The sequence below is a fragment of the Pollachius pollachius genome, assembly GCF_949987615.1.
Source record: "Pollachius pollachius genome assembly, chromosome: 7".
Taxonomy (NCBI): Eukaryota; Metazoa; Chordata; class Actinopteri; order Gadiformes; family Gadidae; genus Pollachius; species Pollachius pollachius.
Genome location: NC_136940.1, coordinates 9,820,240 through 9,842,246, shown reverse-complemented (window position 1 = coordinate 9,842,246; position 22,007 = coordinate 9,820,240). Strand labels below are relative to the sequence as shown.

The 22,007-nt window shown below is 43.0% G+C and overlaps 1 protein-coding gene across 1 annotated transcript; it reads left to right on the top strand.

Moving 5' to 3' along the window:
- Positions 1–2,114: 2,114 nt before the first annotated feature.
- On the top strand, positions 2,115–10,628 carry LOC307078490 (cytochrome P450 2J4-like; the record flags this gene model as incomplete). Its single annotated transcript, XM_079740338.1, has 9 exons — positions 2,115–2,315; positions 3,145–3,307; positions 4,216–4,365; positions 4,552–4,712; positions 5,109–5,285; positions 5,421–5,559; positions 8,173–8,360; positions 8,453–8,594; positions 10,453–10,628. 9 exons carry the CDS (start codon positions 2,115–2,117, stop codon positions 10,626–10,628), a joined length of 1,497 nt encoding a protein of 498 aa, XP_079596464.1.
- Between the last annotated feature and the right edge of the window lie 11,379 nt (positions 10,629–22,007).

Sequence of the window (22,007 nt, the reverse complement as noted above, 5' to 3'; positions counted from 1 at the left end):
ACATTTAACCTGAGGTGTGATTGTAGAAATGTGTTATCATGTTGACCCCTTTTAGTAAAATTACCTTCCTTTAATCGGTCCTTTAATTTTTTTTTTTCTCTCAGAAAAGCCCATCCCTTAAATAAATAAACACATCATTTTAAATAAGTGATTGTTTGTTTCGAATGATGTAAAACAATAAAGTAGATGCACAAATCATTCACACTTGTTGTGGTCACTTGTGCTACATGTTGCAATTCCGGCTGTTGGAATATTTAACTGAAATGGTTTTTCTTTAACTTTTGATAATTTAGAGAGAGATTATATACATAAATCTGCCTTTTTTCCTCATCTAAACAGCTATCAATTTCTGTGTTAAACAGCCTTTTACAAGTGTCTGATGTTCTAGGCCTATATGCATCCAATAAAGGTAAAGCATTAGTTCCTGCTCAAACCTGCCTTCAGACCTAGTGGGCAGATAGAAAATGAATAATAATGTGGAGAGGATTTATATATATATATATATATATATATATATATATATATATATATATATATATATATATATATATATATTTAGCTCTGAAACAGACTTTGAGCATGTCTATTCATCAAATTACTTCTGAATCAGGCATACATTACATAATAAAAAAAAAACAATACATAAAGGTAGGATCCTATGTTGGCCAACACTGTCCAAGCCTTATCATAGCATACAGTAATTCACACCAATTTTCCCAAGACTTAACGTTGAATAGCTGTATTTTGTGGGGTACTGTAAGTGGATAGGGTACATGCCATGCATGTTATCTACGTTATGACTTCTGTTTGGATCTCATTAAAAGATCCGAACGCTCAACTTTTGACACACAACCACTCACACTCACACAGCTATAATTCAGGAGGCTCTGACATAGCCTTTCACCTGCTCTTCTCCAGACCCTTCTGCAGGGCCAGTGTTGCCACAGTTACCTTGAGAAAGTAATATGATTACTGATTACTAGTTACTCCTTAAAATAGTAACTTAGTTACTTTACTGATTACTTGATTTTAGGAGTAACCAAGTTAGATTACAAGTTACTTTATTAGTTACATTTAGCTGTGACAACACCCCCTGCCAACCCAAAATAAAAAATTACAACCGATTTTGCCAATACTAACTTTTTGCCACCCCCTGTCAACAATTGCTTCCCCCCGGTCAACAATTGTTCTCCCCCCCGGTCAACAACTGGTCTTCCACCCCCGGTCAACAACTGGTCTTCCACCCCTCCTCAACAATTCTGCGCAGGGGGCTTGTAGGGGGAATTCGGGGGGGCACATCAGTACCTCTTGTATACAGGGCCCAGAATTTGGTGCTACGGCCCTGGGTGCACACACTGACACACGGCTTTCAACCGCTTCCGCCAACTTTTAATGCGTAGACAAAATATCACCGCGCGCTTTACGGGGCGATCAACGGACGCAGCTCCACACGCACACACGCACGCACGCACGCACGCACGCACACACACACACACACACACACACACACACACACACACACACACACACACACACACACACACACACACACACAACACCGCGCGACTAATTCCGCCGCTAATAACAACTGGTGGCGCGGACTCTGGAGGGTCAAGGTCGACACTCGCCTCTGATAGATTGAAGTCTTTGGAGACTTACGCTTCACAGGCACACGCGCTCTCACTCAGACAGACAGACAGACAGACAGACAGACAGACAGACAGACAGACAGACAGACAGACAGACAGACAGACAGACAGACAGACAGACAGACAGACAGACAGACAGACAGACAGACAGACAGACAGACAGACAGACAGACAGACACACACACACACACACACACCACTCCATCGCTCTCAACGCCAATCGGTGATCCGGTAAAAAAATAAATAAAAATAGTAACGCACACTTTGATGAGTAATTTTAATCCGATTACTGGTTTGAAAATGGTAAATGCAGGGCAAACTCAAATCGCCGGCAGACTGGGCGGGGGCCAGTCTAACTACAAGATGTGCACGAACTTGGAAACACGCCTATTTTAACCGTTGTTCTTCTTTCAAGCGGTTGGGCTACACCATTCTCAACCAACACGTCGCTTAAGTGCATAAGCAATGGCGTTGTTCTCTGAAATATTAGCCCTGGAGTGGATGGACACCAGATGTGTATTTATATTCGTCTTGGTGTTCCTGCTCCTTGCTGATTATTTAAAGCACAGAGTCCCGGGTAATTTTCCTCCGGGACCCTGGGCTATCCCTTTCATCGGGGACGTCCACCGAATCAACCCCAGCCAAATACATCTGCAGTTCGACAAGGTATGTATGTTGCACGAATCGGAGGTGAATCTGTTAAACGTAGAGTGCGGTTTAGTAGTGTGTCCGTAGCAGTGCTTAAACGTCAACCGAGCTCGGCAAGTGAAATCGATGTTAAAAGTTTGGTAGTCATGGTATTCCTAAACGGAGAGAGGGTCATGCATTTAGCATGACCAATTTAGCATCTGATCTCGGTCCACCACCACGAGAATTCCGGTGTTACACCGAATTCTGTGACCCACCGAAAGATCCCTTACTGCCTCTGCACGCCAGATAACAGCATAGAATCACAGTCCCCGCAGAGGCATTATCACTATAAAAGAACAACAACATCAACAACAAGGATAACAAATATGGAATGTTGAAGAAGAATTTGACAATTAATATCCTAACCATGTAATGCAAAAGGATACCCCGCCGTTTGATCAACAGGCTTCGAAATAAGTTAGTCGTAATAAGCCGTAGGCCTACAACAAACTACAAACTAAGCATACATAATTATACATATAATCAGGGTGCGATTTGCCGGTGGGGATGGTGGGGATTATCCCCCCCTCTGGTTTACACGTCCTACCCTCTGCTGAATTATTTTTATCCTCGGTGGGGATAAAAATTATCCCCCCCACCCAAAGTATTTTCACCATTACATCGTAATAATTAACAACCAAAATACACAGGGTCCGTCTTCATTTTGAAACATTTTAAAATGTTTCTCAAAATTATCCCCCCCTCTGGTTTTTTCCACAAATCGCACCCTGCATATAATCATGTTAGTAGGGAACCTTTCTTTGTTATTTAATAAATCAAATCAAATCTACAATTTCTGTTTTAGTTTGCAGAGAAATATGGACCCATTTTTAGTCTTCGAATGATGGGTGGAAGGGTCGTGGTTGTCAACGGATACAAGCTTGTGAGGGAAGCCTTGGTCGAGAGAGGGGAAGACTATGTGGATCGCCCAAGCGAACCATTGTTTGAAGAGGTGGTTGGAAATAAAGGTAATGTGCTTGCATGTCTTTAAAACATCCCCAAATTACACTTATTCAGTAGACACAATAAACAGGGAGAGACTGGCAACAATCAATGCATAAAATAAAAAAGTAAGCAATATAAGTGCTCATGTAATAAAGTGTATTGGAATCAGAAACAGTGCATGGTGGTGGTGCATTGCAACAAAGCGATATAGTAGAGCCCGATCGATACTGGATTTTAGGTGCCGATATCGATATATTAGCCTTTATTATATATATATATATATATATATATATATATATATATATATATATATATATGTATCTCATGGTACTGGTGTTGGAGCAACCCCTTAAGATTTGCTACTGACCTTCACACAGAACAGGTTGTAAAACTGTTAGTGTTGGGAGTGGTTACACGGATATACTCTCTAGAGGTTCAACCACCACAGTAGAGGATTCATAAAGAAGTGATTAAATTAATTAATCTACACCATTTCCAAAGTTTTCATATCGGCAAACACAAACACCGATAGCAATGTATCTGTGATAGGCCAACCGATATATCGGTCGGGCTCTAATCAATAGTCAGACATTCTTATTAAAGTGCTATGTCAAAGTACACAAGTCAGTTGATAAGATGTCTGTAGAAGAGATGATTGTTTTGTAAGCTTTTTGAAGATTTAGAAGAGCTTTACTATTCTATCTACTCTTTATCTGTATGCTTATGGTTAAAGATGCCACATTTCTATATCTTTACATTATAAGAAACCGAGTAGTAGCTAATATACATGAATGGCTTTTTAACCATCAACCATCAAAGCTTTGTTTGTGGCTGCTCCCTGCTGTTCATAATAATAACAGTACAATAAATAACCGTAACCCTAGAGTTTAAACTATGAAACTAATACATCACTATTTTTTATTTCCAACAGGTTTGGTGAGTTCTAATGGCTACCAATGGAGGCAGCAGAGAAGATTTGCCCTGCACACACTCAGAAACTTTGGTTTGGGTAAAGTTAGTCTGGAACCGTCCATCCAGCAGGAGTGCCAGTACCTGACTGAGGTCTTTGCTCAACAGGAAGGTAGGCTTACTGGAGTGCTTTCATCCTATAGAGGATTCAATATAAGCTCAATACTTTGTTAGGTGTGTATCTGGTTATAGGTCATAGAAGTGTCGATTCATTAAATGTGCCATTGTTAGCTTAAAAAGCAACCTAGGACGCTAGCCAACACCCATAGCCCTTCTAATAAGATTCTCACCGTCTTAGGAGCCCCCTTCGATCCTAAAATGGCACTGACCAAGGCGGTGTCCAATATCATCTGCTGTTTGGTGGTTGGGAAACGCTTTGAGTACACTGAGAAGAAGCATCAGTCTATGATTGAGAACATCAATGAGCTGTTGTACCTTGCAGGTCAAACATGGGCACAGGTAAGTCCTTTACCAATACAAGTTCAGTATTATTATTTGAAGTTATTGAACTGATATACATTTTGAATGTATTTTAGCCTATATTAACCTTACCATGGCCTACAGAATTTATCTTTCCAACAGTACCAGTCAATGAGGTGTATATGTGATGCTGGAGATGTTTGTATGCTGTGTTTATTGTATCTTGTGATCATCTTTCAGTTGTCATGATCTGTCATCGGAATTACCAGCATGTTGTCAATTAAGATGGGTACACAGATCACGTAATAGCCACTGGATGATTGACAAAAAAAGAGTACATATGCTATACCAGAATGACCGTACATCAAATGGATGCATTGGACGCAGGTTTGAGTTGAAGTTTCCTGTCTAAGTAGACCTTTGTGTTCTCTGTAGGTGTACAACATGGTTCCATGGCTGATGAGACATATCCCCGGACCTCACAGGAAGATATTTTCTCTGACGCGTTCAATTATGTCCTTTACTGAAGAGCAGATCAAAGAGCACAGAGTGGATCATGACCCCTCATCACCCAGAGATTATATCGACTGCTTTCTCACAGAAATGGACAAGGTACGTCTGCACCTGTGGTGGTTAATGTTTCACACAGCTGCCCTGAAGACTTCCCGCTATAAATTAAATGTTACATACACTATTATTGATATCATCTTGGTGTTTATCTGTTGTGTACTGCTGTGTTCTTGGTAGAATGAGGATTCCATATCTGGATTTGACATAGAGAACCTGAGTGTTTGTACACTGGACCTATTTGCGGCTGGGACTGAAACCACCAGCACCACTCTGCATTGGGGACTGCTGTTCATGTCCTACTACCCTGACATACAAAGTAAGGTGGAATCTTTGTGTTGCATTCATTGTGTGACCATTAGGTGACCAGACTTTGTTGAATTTTAAATGAAAAATGAATACATGTAATGAGGTTTTGATTGGGGTAGGGGAAATCTCTTTGGGGTCATCAGATGGGAAGTTGCCTTAAAAAATCTCTGGAAGTCTCAATAGTTACTCCTGCCATCCCTTGTGTACCCCCTTTCCACTTTACCAATAGCAGTGGGAAGAGCTTTTCAACAAGTGGGGCTGTTAAAAGGGCCGGGGGGCTTTTTATTCATTTATCAATTGAATACAATGCGGATTCTGCAAAATAGGTCAAAACACACAGGTGGCCAGTCTAGTTCGCTTTATCTGAGGTTAAACCAAGCCTACACGAAATTCAAAAACTGAAATAAATAATAATTATACGTCATACACATTATCTCCAGGGGATGCAGCAGCGGCCCCCACATATATGCTTTTACCACTCATGTTAATTGATGGTGATCTTGAGCTCAATAAGGGCACCTTCTATTAGGCAGAACCTGTTGTTTTGTCCCAGCCCAGGTTCCATGATGCTCAAACATCCCTCCCTTTCAGTAGTCTGGTGGAAGGCGTGGCTACAAAGCCTCTGTAGCCAACATTCACAGATGGTTATCCAGGCCCATAGCACTTCCTTGGCCACCAGATCCGAATATTTCAGCCTTTTGCTTTTTTTAGGCTTCTCAGACTCTAGCCTCTCATGGCAGAGTTAGCTTGGTTGATTGGCTGTGATGATCTTGGTGGTTATGATCCAGGGCTGTGTCCAGTATGCTTTTTATCTTACAGCTGGCCTTCTTGGTTGTCTTGGTATTCTGCTGGCACAAGGCAGTAGTGTAACTTAATCTATACATTTTTGTATTTATTTTTTATTCATTTTTTGTCTTAACCAAATGCGCGTTTGACGCAAATTTTGCTTGATCACATTTTCAATTCGCTCTGAAAATGGCAGGGAAAAAATGCACAGCTAAACGAAAATATGAAGATGAACACAGGGCGTTTTTTAGAGAGTGGGAGAGTTTATATTTTTATTTGAAAGTAATAGCAAGCCATTCTGCCTTATATGCCCGCCTTCATTAGCGCATTTCAAGGTTTCAAATCTTCAGCGCCACTTCGGCTCACTCCATGCTAACGTCCATGGGCGTAATTTCCACTGGGGACGGGGGGACATGTCTATGCGGTTCTATAGTACACTTTGGCGTCTGTGGACTCGGAGTCTCTGACGTGTTCCACCACGCATGCGCATTTGAAAAATTGCTCACTGAATGAAGAGGCTTCGCAAGGTTTTTCATAAAAATGAAACGCCAACAATTTGTTAAGTTTGTATTTGCAGGCTGTTATGTGATACTGAATCAACCAGATGGCAAAGCATAGTAATGTTATAAGCAAAGGGGCAGAATAGAAATGTTTTGTGAATTGTGATCTGGTCACCCTATTCATATCAGAGATCAGGTGGAGGTGTGGCAGGTGCCTGTTCAGGGCCTGATAATGTTAGATCACCTTTAAAGGAGGAAAATGATTATATCAGTAGCTTTTGTTCACTGACTTCTGGCCAAAAGATGAATGAATAAAGAAATGTTCTTTATATTAAAGGTTTGATTCATTTTGATTATGCATATTTATTCTGGCAGAATTTAGCATGATGACCAACTTAATTATTTCCAGGATTTTGTATTGGTTAAGGTAGTCCCTAAATGTATGTAGAAATGCAGAAAATGGTATTCAAATCTCAATTTTTTTTCTGGGGGAGTACCCCAGACACCCCGGATTATTGTGTCCCCCCCACTTCTCAAACCAAAGTTACGCCCTTGCTAACATCGACCAGGAATTTCCAAAAGGGACTGAACTTCGCAAGCCCAACTTAATCCCTTTGAAAAGTCAGGCAGAATAGCAGACACAGTTGTTCCAAAACTTTAGGAAGCATTAGGAGACCGTAACGCTTGCATCGTATCAACTGGCTTGGAACATTGCACAAGCTAAAAAGCCATACAATGATGGGAAGTTTGTTAATAAATGCCTCAGTGACGTTGTTGAAATCTTCGTGAAATCTTAGTCTCCTCTAAACGAAAAACTAGAACGAATGGTAACGGACGTCCAACTGTCCCGCCACACTGTTGAACACAGGATATTGGACATTAATACGGCTATTGAATCGCAGTTGCACTCTGATCTTCAAGCATGCAAGTATTTTAGTGTCGCATTGAATGAGTCTTGTGACACTCAAAACAAGCCTCAGTTAAAAATATTTGCACGATCTGTGTCAAACGGTTGTGTGATAAAAGAAGAACTCCTTGATATTATATATATCTGCCATTAAAAGGCAGAACCTGGGGCATAGATGTGAAAGAAACAACGATGGCTGCATTTGGGAAAGCAAAGTACAGTAAATCTGTCTGAGTAGAGGTCTGAGCAGAGGTGAGTGCGTGTGTGTGTGTGTGTGTGTGTGTGTGTGTGTGTTTGTGTGTGATGTGGCTCTCTGCAGTAACACAGTAAAAAAATTGGCTCTTTGACTGGATGGCCACCCCTGTTCTAAACGTTCCAATTAAATAACACTTAAACTGGCAGTGATATGTACTATTCTTTAATCATGCAGAGAAAGTCCAGGCTGAACTAGATATGGTAATTGGCACATCCAGGCAGCCCAGCTGGCCTGACAGAGAGAGCACTCCCTTTATCAATGCCGTCATACAAGAGACTCAAAGGATGGGAAACATCTTACCGCTCAATCTTGTCCGTGTGACTAACAAAGACACCCACCTTGGAAAGTACACCATCCCAAAGGTAGAAACACATTCCAAAGTCATTATAAGTCTGAACACACTTTTATTCAAAAAATCTCCTTATTGCCCTTATTGCCCTAATTCCTCCAATAGGGTACCATGGTGATGGCCACCCTGAACTCTGTTCTTCATGATGAGTCTATGTGGGAAATGCCCGACTCCTTCAACCCTCAACACTTCCTGGACAAGAACGGCCAGGCTAGAAAGAGAGAGGCCTTCCTGCCCTTTTCAGCTGGTATGTATCTACTCCTATTGTAGCGTTGATGGGTCCGGAAATATGGAAGCATATATGTAGCAAAATACTAATGGCAATGCAATTTGCAATTTTCATTGCGTTATTCAAAGTGTATTTTAATATGCAAAGTGACAATGAAATCCTCAATAAAATTTGCAAAAGTTATATCAATAAAAATAAAATAACATTTTGTCAAATTTTTTGAGTTCCTTTATTCAAATTACATTTAAATCCGCAAAACACTTTGCAAAAGATTTTGCAAAACGTTTTGCAAAATGCTTTGCAAACGATTTTGCAAAGCAGCCAATCGCGTCTGGGCGGGAACTACGTCACTTCCTCGTCAGACCAGTGCCGTGTTCCAATATCCATACTTCCATGAGTACACTTAAACGTAGTACACTATCCGTACTCACTAGGTGGGCTAATTTTCAGATGTCAGTGTTGTTCCAAATCGAATACTCCGTGGTGCACTAACCGGAAATTACGATCACGACTGCAGCCGCGGCTCCTACCCCGCAATAAACATCCCGCTTTGAACGGTGAACTCTTTACGCCTAGCAGCTATAAAAAGATATAAAAGGTATAAAAACTAAAAAATGACTCTATTAATGCAGGCTATGTGCCCTCTTCCGCTACGTAGCTAAGATGGCTGCCGTTGAGTACGAAAAGTGTACATCGATCCACACTTCGCGATTTGACCGTTTTGAGTACACCATCCGGGTCCTTTCACTACATTTATTTTTGCCCGATCTGAATTGGAACGCACTACGTACTCAAACTAAGGCTAGTAAGTACGGATAGTATGGATATTGGAACACGGCACAGTTGATCATCCACGACCTAGCAGCATTTGGCTGATGGTTGCTAGTTGTCGTTGCCACGACAACACAACGCATTCGGCTAATGGTCACCAGTTGACACGGTCACTAGTTGAACTGAAACACCGGTTTGCGCGCCCTTCTCCGGTGCGATCTGGTGCAGGCATGTTGGTCGCTGTTTCGGACCCTGCGTCCCGCTGCTCCTCTAGAGATGCAGCGGCCTCCCGCAGCAGCTCCGCGGCCGTCTTTTCCGCCATTTTCACGTTATTACTATATACCTCAACCCCGTCAAACATGGCACAATGCTAGGCATAGAAAAGAAAGTGCCAAATGCTGCTAAGTCGTGGATGATCTGGTCTGACGAGGAGGTAACGTAGTTCCCGCCAAGACGCAATTGGCTGATACGTTTTGCAAAATCTTTTGCAAAACGTTTTGTGGATTGAAATATAATTTGAATTTCGCAACACACGGAGCGTGGTGAAGTGCATTGCAATCACGGGGCCGCTATAGCTTTTCCATTTGAATAAAGGACTTGAAAAAATTTGACAAAATGTTATTCTATTTTTATTGTTTATAACTTGCACATTTTTATTGAGGATTTCATTTTCACTTTGCATATTAAAATATAGGTTCAATAACGTATTTACAAATTACATTATTCAATTGCATAATAAATTGTCAATTGCATAATGTAATGACTTATTGAATTGCAAAAAGTTCATTACCATTTGAATTTTGCTACATATATGCTTCCATACGGAAAGGGCCAGCAGTAGTGGTGGGGAAAATCATCAATTTTGGCAGGGTGCTATAAAGTCACTGTGATGTGTGGGTGGTTTGTTTAATGGTTATAGGAGTTTCCTACAAGCTGTCATTTGAATACCTGCTTGTATTGTCATATTAATCCACATATTAAGCAGTGTTGATTCGAAACCTTTACAGACCCTTTTATTTTTTTCAGTTTATTACTGCTGGCCAAGTTTTTTTGGGTCAATACTGTTTGTGCGTGTGTGTGTGTGTGTGTGTGTGTCCCCTCATAGGGAAGCGTGTGTGCCTTGGGGAACAGCTGGCCAGGATGGAGCTGTATCTTTTCTTCACCTCCCTTCTTCAGAGGTTTTCTTTCTCTGCCCCCCCTGGAGAAAAGCTCAGTCTGGACTACATATTAGGCACCACGCACTGTCCCAAGCCCTTTCGCCTTTGTGCCACACCACGTTGAAGACAATATCCAAAGCTTCCCCATGATTAAACCTCTAGCATCATAGTCAATATGTTATAATCAAATGCCATTTTGAAGATATAACACGATGTGAGCCTGAGAGACTTTCACTAATTGTGTTGTAAAATTCTAAATTGGCATTTTTGAACCACTAATATTGCTAAAAATAGCAATATTAGTGCAGTAGCATGACTATGGTCCCTACACATAAAACAAAGCACCAACAACTTAATTTGCATCCCGGAGTTTATTTAAAGGGGACATATTATGAAAACAACACTTTTCCTGGGATTTGGGGTGTGGTTTTGGGTCTCTGTTGCTCCCACAGGCTTACAAACTTTAAAAAAAGTCTGTACATGATTTTTTATAATAAATCTTTTTATTGGAGGATCAAGCATATTACATTTTACAGGAAGTAAGACAGTTCTCCATTTTCATTTTCTCTTAACCAAATAAAAACCATTACAAATAAAAACAAAAGAAAAAGTAGCAAAAAGAACATTGCTAAGTAATATCCCCCCCTCCCAACAAAAGTATCCCACCATTCCCATCCCCCCATATTTTGACAACATTCTGGGAATGTTTGTTACACAGTTCGTCAACGGTTTAAGGATCTACACACTGCAAACAAGCACACATCTGCATGCCAACATTTCTACACAAATGGTTTACAAGGCTTTAAACTCATGTTTTCACAATTGTCAGTCAGGCTACTCAGTTCCCACTGCATTATGGTAGATGATCATTGATTTGAATAAAAATACATAGAAAAATAAACAGAGAATAGAAGGGAGAATATAAAAGTGTCATTCTTCAGGCATTACTTTAAGATTCTCAAAATATGTCACAAAAGGTTTCCATTTTAAATAACATTTTTGGACTGAGCCTTTCACCGTGAATTTAGTTTTTTCTAGTTTAAGAAAAAATAAAACATCCCTTAACCATGCAGCCACCGCTGGGGGAGTAGGGGAAGTCCAGACCAATAAGATTCTTCGACGGGCAAGAAGTTATGTAAAAGCAATAATGTCAGATTGGTTCCGGGTTAAGGTTAAACTCTTGCTTGGAATACCGAATAGTGCAATCAACTGGCAGGAGTGAATTTTAATTTTAATTAAAGTTTGAAAAACGGATGACCAATATTGATTCAAACGGGGACACAACCAAAACATGTGTGTTAAATCAGCTGGAGAGAGGGAGCATCTCATACAGCTGCTGTCTGTTCCTGGATATATATCTGCTAACCTAGCCCTACTGAAATGAGCCCTGTACACTACTTTGAACTGAATGAGCCCCAAGCGTGCACATGATGAGGATGATTTAATCCTTCGTAAAGCATCCTCCCAATGTCTGTCCGACAACTCAAACATCAACTCACCCTCCCACCTGGTCCTAATTTTCGAAAGGTCATGGTTTTCTAGAGACATTAGTTGCGAATATAACAATGATATCAGTCCTTTTTTTTGGACAGAGGAGGGTCATTTTTTCCTATGCTGCCTCAGTAGGGAGGACAGGGAAAGAAGGGAACAGTGTTTTGACACAGTGGCGTATTTGGAGATACCTAAAAAAATTACTGCCTGATAGATCATATTTCTGGCATATATTTTCAAAACTATCTAACCCTTCTTTACAGTACAAGCTTTTAAAACATGAAAGCTGCTTCCTGCCCCACTGAGTAAATATTAAGTCGAGAGAGGAGGCTGGAAATAAATTATTCTTACAAATAGGACCTAGAGGGGAGGGAGAGGTGAATTTATAATGATATCGCAACTGGGCCCAGATTCTAAGGGTGGACAGTACTACGGGATTGGAGGTAAACCTGGACCACCTTGTGGGCAGGGAGGCGTACACCAATGCAGGGAGGGATGACGAGTGGCAAGAGTGTGCCTCAAGTGTACACCAATCGGCGTCAGAATACAATGGAGCCAGAATACAATTTTCTGCAAATCGGCTGCCCAATAGTAGTGAATAAAACTGGGGAGAGCTAGTCCCCCCACATCGAGTCCCCGCTGAAGTAAGCCTTTATTAACTCTTGGGACTTTATTATTCCAGATGAAGGAGGTAATGGATGTGTTAACTGATTGAAAAAAATATTTTGTCAGGAATAACGGTAGGCATTGGAACAAATACAAATACTTTGGGAGTACGTTCATCTTCACCGATTGTACCCTCCCTGCAATAGTCAGAGGAAGACTGATCCACCTTTGAAAGTCAGCTTTCATTTGATTATTTAGGGGTGTAAAATTAGCTCCAAGAAGAGAGGTGAAGGAATGTGTAATGTTTATTCCAAGATATTTGAATCAAGAATGTGTTAAGTGGAAGGGGAATGACTCTTGTGTGATTTGCATTGCCAAATCATTAATGGAGAAGCATTGGCTTTTCTGATAATTAAGTCTGTAGCCAGAAAAAGACCCAAAATTGTTCTATAGTGATACAATTACAGGGGCATATTGCTTACATAGATCAAGAGATCGTCCGCATACAAAGAGACGCGATGTTCCTCACTCCCACGACCCACCCTCGTAACAACAACGAAGACCTCAATGCAATCGAAAGAGGCTCAATTGCCACTGCAAACAGGAGCAAGGATAAAGGACATCCTTGACGTGTCCCACGTGACGGGGAAAAATTTGGAATGAGATTGATTAGTTTGAATACATGCTTGTGGGGACGAATAGAGCAGACGAATCCATGCCAGAAATATGTCACCAAACCCAAACCATTCCAATACGGCAAATAAGTATTTCCACTCCACCCGATCAAAGGCCTTTTCCGCATCTAGAGAGATAACGGCTTCTGCAGTCGAGGAGGGACCGGGGGAGTAGATCACATTAGCAAGTCGGCGGATATTTGAAAAAGAGTTGCGACCCTTTATAAAGCCAGTCTGGTCCTCAGAGATTACTTTAGGAAGAACGGATTCCAAACGATGTGCCATCACCTTGGCTAAAATTTTTATATCAACATTTAGTAGGGAGATAGGATGGTAAGAGCCACAGTAAGTAGGGTCCTTGTCCTTTTTGAGGGCAAAGAACCCTTTCCCAATGATTTGTTAAATACTTCTAGCATAATGGGTGCAAGTTTATCTTTAAATTTCTTTAAAAATTCAGGGGAGTAACCGTCAGGTCCTGGAGATTTACCAGTTTGCACATCCCCGATGGCTGCAGTGATCTCTGACTGTGTAAGAGGCCGGTCTAACCCTTCCCTGTCTCCAGGCTCAATAGCAGGTATTTCCAAATGATCTAAGAAACGGTTCATATTTGTATCATCTGATGGGAATTCAGAAGTGTAAAGTGTAGAGTAAAATGTTGCAAAAGTATTATTAATTTCCTTTGGGTTGGTGACTATATTTTGATCCTGATCTCTCACTTGGGGTATGAGCCTTGACACAGCCCGACGTTTCAGCTGGTGAGCCAGCAATCTACTAGCTTTTTCTCCGTACTCATAATAAGTGCTCCGGGTCCGCAGTAACAAGTACTCAGCCTGGTTGGTGGATAGAAGATTAATCTTAGACTGTAAAGCTATCCGTTCTTTATATATACTTCTGGGGAGGGGCTTTCAGAGTAGCTGCGGTCTAAATTAAAAACTAAATCCGTAAAGTCTTGTATTTGTTTACGCCGTTCCTTATTGACATGTGCTACATAGGAGATAATTTGTCCTCTTAAGTACGCTTTTAGGGTTTCCCAAAGTAGGGAATATGATATACCGTCCTTCTTGTTTACTTCCAGAAAAGTATCTATATTAGTAGTCACATGTTCTCAAAATTTCTCATTTGAAAGCAGCAAAGAATTAAGTCTCCAGAAGGATTGCTCTCTAACGTTCAAAGTAAAAGAAAGGTCTAAGATGAGTGGTGCATGATCTGAAATGATGATGGCCAAATATTCAACAGATTCCACTGCAGGGATGAAAGAGCTATCTATACAAAAGTAATCTATCCTTGAGAAAGAATGGTGAACATGAGAAAAGAAAGAAAATTGTTTGGAGGTCGGATTTTGAAACCTCCATGGGTCTACACAGCCATTTTGCCTCATAAAATCCGAGAAGACCCTTGACATTACAGATGGTGAGGCAGATTTAGGGCTAGATTTATCGAGCAATGGGTCAATTGTACAATTCAGATCTCCTGCAAGGATTAATCTAAGTGTATCTAAATTAGGGAGGGATGACAGAAGCTTATTGGCAAATTCAGCATTGTCCCAATTATGGGCATACACGTTCACCAACAGAACAGGTGTGTGAAATAGGAGGCCCGAGACAATGACATATTGACCACTGGGGTCTGCAATTATAGCAGATAGTGAGAATTGAGTTTGTTTATTAATCAAAATTGCCACCCCTCGTGATCTGTTATTAAATTTGGAATGGAAAATATGATTGACCCATGCTTTCCGAAGTCTGGTGTGATCTTCTAACCGTAAATGTGTCTCCTGTAAAAATAAAACATCAGTTTTCAATTGTTTAAGATGAGAAAAAATCCTAGACCGTTTCACAGGACCGTTCATCCCCTTAACATTCCAGGACACAAACCTAACTGCAGCTCCCTCTATTGGGCTTGTACCGCCTGCATTATTTATCATAGCAGACATCAAAAATGGGTATGATTAGCCTGAACCACATGGTGAATAAGTGCATTTATGGTCATAAGTGATGTCCAGTTGTGTAGAAAGTAAAACAAATAAGTACCAATGATAAATACGTTTTACCATAGCTATGTGCATCCTTAGAAGACAAAGTGTTGCCATATAAATAAAATGTTCTCCAGTTTTCATGAAACTTAAGTTTGAAAACAAAAAAAAAAAACCCATTGAATACCCCAAACCTAGATCTTCTTCCCCAAGTGAAGAAAACCACAGGAATTCCCAGATGAAAGACTTCCAATACATCCAGCGTTGTCTATAACTCCTATCCTAACCTGAGGGTGGCTCCCCTCTCAGTAAATGATTTATGTTCTACCTATATACAATTATCTATTCGGCTCACCTTTTCAAACATTGTTTGTGCTCCAGCATCGTTTACGCTCCCCAATGAAGCTCGTAGAATGCCCTGGCCTTCTCCGGTGTCTCGAAGAACAGCGTCTGTCCGTCGTGAAGGACGTGGAGCCGGGCGGGATAGATAAGAGCGAACCTGACGCTCTTCTTGTAAAGGAGGGACTTCACTTCTTGCTTGTTTCTTGCTGAGTTCCGCGCTGACATCCTCGTTGATAATACCTTGTGTCCCCTGAAGAACAGCTGTTCTCGTTTCCTATTTATTATGCTGTGTTTGTTTTGGAAGGAGTGGAGGAGAATGAGAAATATCCTCGGCCGTTTGGGGCTGGGGCCGGAGTCGGCGGTCAGCTTGGGTCCCACTCGGTGCGCACGGGAGAGAATGACGGGATGCGGGAAGAATTATTTTCCCAGGACTTCCTCGAAAAATTCAGTCATGAACTTAACTGTGTCTGGCCCCTCCAGATTCTCCGGGATGCCGACAACTCACAGATTGGACCTACGGGAGCAATTTTCCAAGTCCTCCACTTTGTTTTTCAGCCTCTCGTTCTCAGCTTGAAGTGCAGTGTATGTTGTTTCGATAGCCTCGATCCTGTTGCTGTGGTCGTTTAGCCCTTCTTCCATGTCATGGATGCATTCTTCGTGGGAGTCAAGAGACGATTTTACCCGCTCCAGGGATGCCGAAATTGGTGCCAGTGCCTTGCCGAGTGCTTTTTTCAGGAGGGAGTCCATTGACTGTGCGAGGTCATTAAGAAGCACCGAGTGGAGCTGAGCAAGATCAGCAGGTAACCTCGAGCTTGGGCTAGTTTGTGCGTCCATGTTGTCTTCACTTGTAGCATCTTCGTCCATTTCGTCAGTTTTTTGCCCTTTTTGCCGAAGCTTTGGCGGCAGTCTGGCCGCCGTCGAAGCCATCCGGCCAGTCTGGCAGCTCCGGCGGTGTACTCTTGGAGCTGAACTGTGGCCAAAGCTTTCTGGCTGCTCCGGTAGATGTACTCCGGGAGCTGATCTGCTGCCGAAGCTGGATGCTCCGGCGCGGGGAGCTCGGCGGCAAGTCCGGCAGCTCAGCTCCCAGAGTACAATCACTTTCTCCTCCATGTCGCGTTCATGGACTTCAGAGAGTCAAGGCCAAAGTTTCATTCCCCCAATTCCTCTCAACCATGGCCGAGGTATCCCCCACTACGAGTCTTTACTTGTTGTGGAAGTGCCAGAGACGTCAGATGCAGTCTTTAAGATTCATAATATCATTCGAGGCGCACATAGCTTTTGGCCGTGATATTAGATATAATATTATATAAATACCCATATATAATATTATTATTATATTATATTATATGATATAGATAAAGAGCTCCAGGAGTCCGCAAACGGCAACAATCCCTTCTCTATGCTGTGGTTCAGTCTGACAGCTCATTGGTCAATGGGCAGCAGCTCATTTGCATTAAAGCTAAAGACACCAGAAAAAGTGCATTCTGAAGGGACTGAAACAAAGGGGAATAGCGGTAGGAGAGATTTTTTTTCCTAAAAGCTATTTCCAGCAAACAGCTTCGAAAACATGTTTTCTGGAACTCAAATACTATGTTTACTTGTTGGGAAAACACCATAATATGTTTCCTTAAAAAAAAACTGTTTTACAAGCATTACCGGTAGGTCCGTGTTTACAGGAAGTCCACGCAAGTCGATTACCGAATGCACCGGAGTTCAGTTCAAGGAGGAAAGTTTTAGAATTTATCATTTATAATATAATTTATATTTAGAAATAATATATAGCAAGTGTTGACACGTAAATTAAAGGACTTGCAAATGTAAGTTGCAGTTACAAAAAATTTGTTGACAGAGGACGCACTGTTTAGTTTAGTTTATTTTGTTTATAGTTTTGTGGACAGTCCCCTTTGAGAAGGAGCAGCTTTAGCCTATTTGGCTAATTTCCAGCTGTAGTCCCCAGCCAGTTGTCAGTAGGCAACCTACAATACATAACAGTAAAAAAAAAAATACATTACATTTATAATTACAGCAGGCCTGAGCAAAAAGGGGAAAAAGACAAACAAACATATTGCACACAGTTGGAGCAAGAACAAACAGGCAAGCACAGATGATGGCAAAGATATCAAGGCAGTTCATGCAACAACAACACAAACACACAGGAGACAAGGGAAAATAGGCCACAAAGATCACATTGAAAGCACATAGGGCAGAACATGCAGGCAGGTAGCAGAGATGGAGCGGCAGCAACAATGACTAGGACTATGTTACATCAAACGCACACATCACGTCTGACAGAAATTAATGTGTGCAATTATAGTTGTCGGACAGCCATGTTTAAAGGTGTGCTGTAAAGGTGGAATATGTATGTATATCATTGATAGTGGTAGGCAGTGAATTCGAATTTTGTATTGCTCTAACAGAAAATGATTGTTGTCCAAATGTGCCTTTTCTAAATGGGATTAGAAGGTCACCCCGTGTGGCGCTTCTGGTGATCTGATTGCTGCTGTTACGTTGGATTATGAATGACTTTAAAGGAGGAGGAGCGGTGTTATGCAGAATTTTGAAAACCAGGCAGATGTTTTTATATTTGATTACATCTTCCCAGCTCAGCAGTTTACGGTTATTTAATATATTACAATGATGTGAACTGTTAGGTTTCTGGTCCAACACTTTGAGTGTTCTCTTATAAAGAGTTGCTAATGGATTCAATGACAAACTGTTAGTTTGCCCCCAGCTTGTCATACAGTATGTAAGATGTGACATAATCATGGCATCCATGTAAAGTTTGGCAACATCAAAAGTTAGGGAATTTCTAATATATTTAAAATTGGCTAGGCTAAACTTGACCCTGTTGCACACTTTCTGCACACGATTGACGCAAAGAGTGAAGGACAGCTTGAGCACCGGAGAAGAGGACCCAAACCCATCTACAGCTTGAAGTCAAGAGAGAGAGAGACGGTTCGTGTTTGTGTTTTCCCCGGCTGTGGAAAAAAAATGAAAAGTTACACCCCAGAAACTTTCCATAGCGGTAAAATGACCGATCTCTTGCAGACCAGTGGCTTATTTTTTTGAATATGGACTTTGAGACGCCAGTCGAGATGCTGGTGGAGAAGGATCACCGTGTCTGCAGTGCTCATTTCGATAAGGACGACTTCATCATTCCTAAAAGAGCTGCTGATCCAAAGAACCCAAAGAAAGTGTCATTGAAGACGAATGCTATTCCACGAGTGCAGCAAGTGGCTACGGATAGACTTGAGGTAAAGTTGTTTGCTTATTTGTAGTGTTATATATTGTGGCGAGCAGCACGGGAAGGACGAGACGGGAGCCCAGGTTAAGCGGTTACGCAACTCTCGTGCCCCATACACCGCACGACTCCGAGAGCTGCCTTTATTGAACGCCCCCGAACGTAACAGAAACATGGAACACCTGACCAACACACAAAACACTCTCACTAATGGTCCCGATCACACTACACATCACACAACAATGAAACAACACACAATTAACACACAACCAATAAAGACCCGAAACCCGTTAACCCCACTTAACCTAACAACAAAACAAGTTGACAAAAGCCCCTTTTGTCAACTGACAACCCCAATTCCCAGGATCCCCTGCGCGACCCCGGAGGAGTCGCCACACAGCCCCCACCTTAGGGGTCAGACGTCCCGTCGACCCCAACGCCCAACACATAGTCCAGATAGTTCAGGGGGCATGTGCCGCCGCCTTGGCCCCTGCCAGCGGCGGCCCCGTTGCGGAGCAGCCTTCCTCCCTGGTTGGGACGCCCGTCTCCAACAGTCCCTAGAAGTCCTGGGGGTGTGGTCGGTAACCACCTCCATCGGGGCCCCCACCAGTTTCTGCCGTAGGGGGGCGCTGGAGCGCAGTTCGGGGACCCCATCTAACGTTGCCCTCCGCCGTCTGGCCCGTCGACGGCCACGCCGGCGGCTGGGACGAGGATGGGTGGCACGCTGCCCTGTCCACCCGCAGTCCTCGACCAGCCCCAGCTGCAGACACTGCTGCGGCTCAAGGTCCGGTGGCCTGGGTTTCCGGACCCGGCCCTTGTCCTGCCCGGACTGGAACGCCACGGTCATTGTGCCACGGGAGAGGGCCGGCCCAGCCGCGTCCACCCGGGCACCACAGCGACGGCAGCAGTGCTTGGCCGGACCAGACTGTTCCTGGCAATCATCCTCCGTGGACGGCTGCAGGCTGCGTTGGTTGGAAAACTCCCGCCCCGTTCCGCCACGTCGAGGGCCACATCGAGGGTCGGGGGCATGATGAGGCGGACGTGCTGTCCCAGCCGCGGCGGGGAAAGTCCCTGAAGGAACTTATGAAGGGCTAGCTCATCCCTAGCCGCAGCACGGAAGTCGGGGAAGCCACGCCGGGCATACAACTGAATGTCCGCTGCGTAGGCCCCCCAAGCGTTCCCCCTCCCGGCGGGGGCGGCTGGTTAGCAGCTCCCGGCTGTGGTTCACGGCCGCCCGCTGCCCAAAACACCTCTGCAACGCCCGGATCAGGGCCCGGAGGTCCCGTTGGTCCTCTGGGGCCAGGTCCAGGAGCGCCTGCACCGCCGTCCCCTCCAGCGCCAGGGCTAGGTTGACGACCGCCTCCCCGGCACCCCAGCCGTTGTGCCACTCAACAAGTCGGAACTGGGCAAGGTACAGCTCAAGCTGCGTTGCCCTGGAGAACTTCGGCAGCTTCACCTCCGTCCTTACCACCAGGGGGCAGTTGACAGCTGCCATTTCTCCATCCGTGGGCCGCTGCGCTCCCACAACGCAGGGTGTGTCGGCGTCGGTTGGGGCTTCCATGGGCTCGACCGTCAATCCCAATCCTTTATCCACGTGCGCAGGCCAATTGCACTTCTGACACCAATGTGGCAAGCAGCACGGGAAGGACGAGACGGGACGGGAGCCCAGGTTAAGCGGTTACGCAACTCTCGTGCCCCATACATCGCACGCCTCCGAGAGTTGCCTTTATTGAGCGCCACCGAACACAACAGAAACACGGCACACCTGACCAACACACACAACCCTCTTACTAATGGTCCCGATCACACTACACATCACACAACAATGGAACAACACACAATTCACACACAACCAATAAAGACCCCAAACCCGTTAACCCCACTTAACCTAACAACAAAACAAGTTGACAAAAGCCCCTTTAGTCAACTGACAACCCCAGTTCCCAGGATTCCCTGCCTGGAGGAGTCGCCACAATATTGTTCACAATTGGTGTGGGGAGGATGCTTCACGAAACAAAGTTATAAGTCCTAGAAGCCCTAACTTCATTTGAGAAAGTGAAAGATGATCTTGTGAGTTGTCCAGGTAGGCTAACCTCGATTTATTGTGTATAAGGAGTTGTGGTGGGAATTTCCGGACCACGTCAATCATTTTCTGCATCAACCGTGTAGAATAAAGAGTCATCCGAACGTTTAACAATTGTGGTCATATCATATGGTCATATACAGATGTTATGTAAAACTCCTCTCAATAAAAAAAAATCCAACAGGAAATATCTGGGCTAGAGGTTATGTGTGTCCTATGATTTTGTGTGTGGGATTATATCGTTTTATGATGCAGAACTGCAACAGTGGTCGTGGGATGGCTATCATTTTTCATATACAATATAAGGCCTGTGAGTAATAAATAAAAACAAATCTGTCGCAGTTGTTAATGAGAAAGGAAACAATGAGAACAATTTGCCTTATTAAAATAAACATAAACAACATAAACAAAAACAATGTAGTTTCAATGTAGACATTGAAACTACAAAAATGCTAAATGATAGGCCTACTTATCTCTTAGTCAAATTGTTTTCAATTATTGTAATACTTAATACTTTGATGGAGGTGCCCTTATTGGTGTACCTTTTACCTTTTCCAGATTTAGCGGTTGAATGACTTCTTTCAAGCTAAAGGCCCATGTACACCAGATACGGTAGGGCTACGGAGAATGTGCCGGAACAGACTCCCACTATGTCATCACTGCTCCATGTCCACCATATGAAGATGCGGCACGGTTTCATAGCTGGCTAGAGTGGCGAAGTCACGCCTCTTCCGGTAGAGCCCATGGGACCGAAAAATATGAATGGGTATCAATGGAGAGAAAATAATTATCTTCTGGTCCCAGTCTTATACGGCCCGTATTACACATGTTGTTTGTGGATTTATATGATCATTTTTCATGTCAAGGGTTTGACCGTTTATTGTGCGATTGTACAGTTAAAGGCTGTAGCGAAAACACAATGAGAAAGACGTCTCGTATGTGCCGTCACGCTCCCTGCGACTGGCGTGGACAAGACTGACAATCTCCCCATCGGCATAACTGAAACCCTCCACATGCCCCAATTTATAATGTTTTTCACCTCTTTCGATGATTTTATCCTTCCCTTGGAAAAAACCTAACATTATCAAACTTCT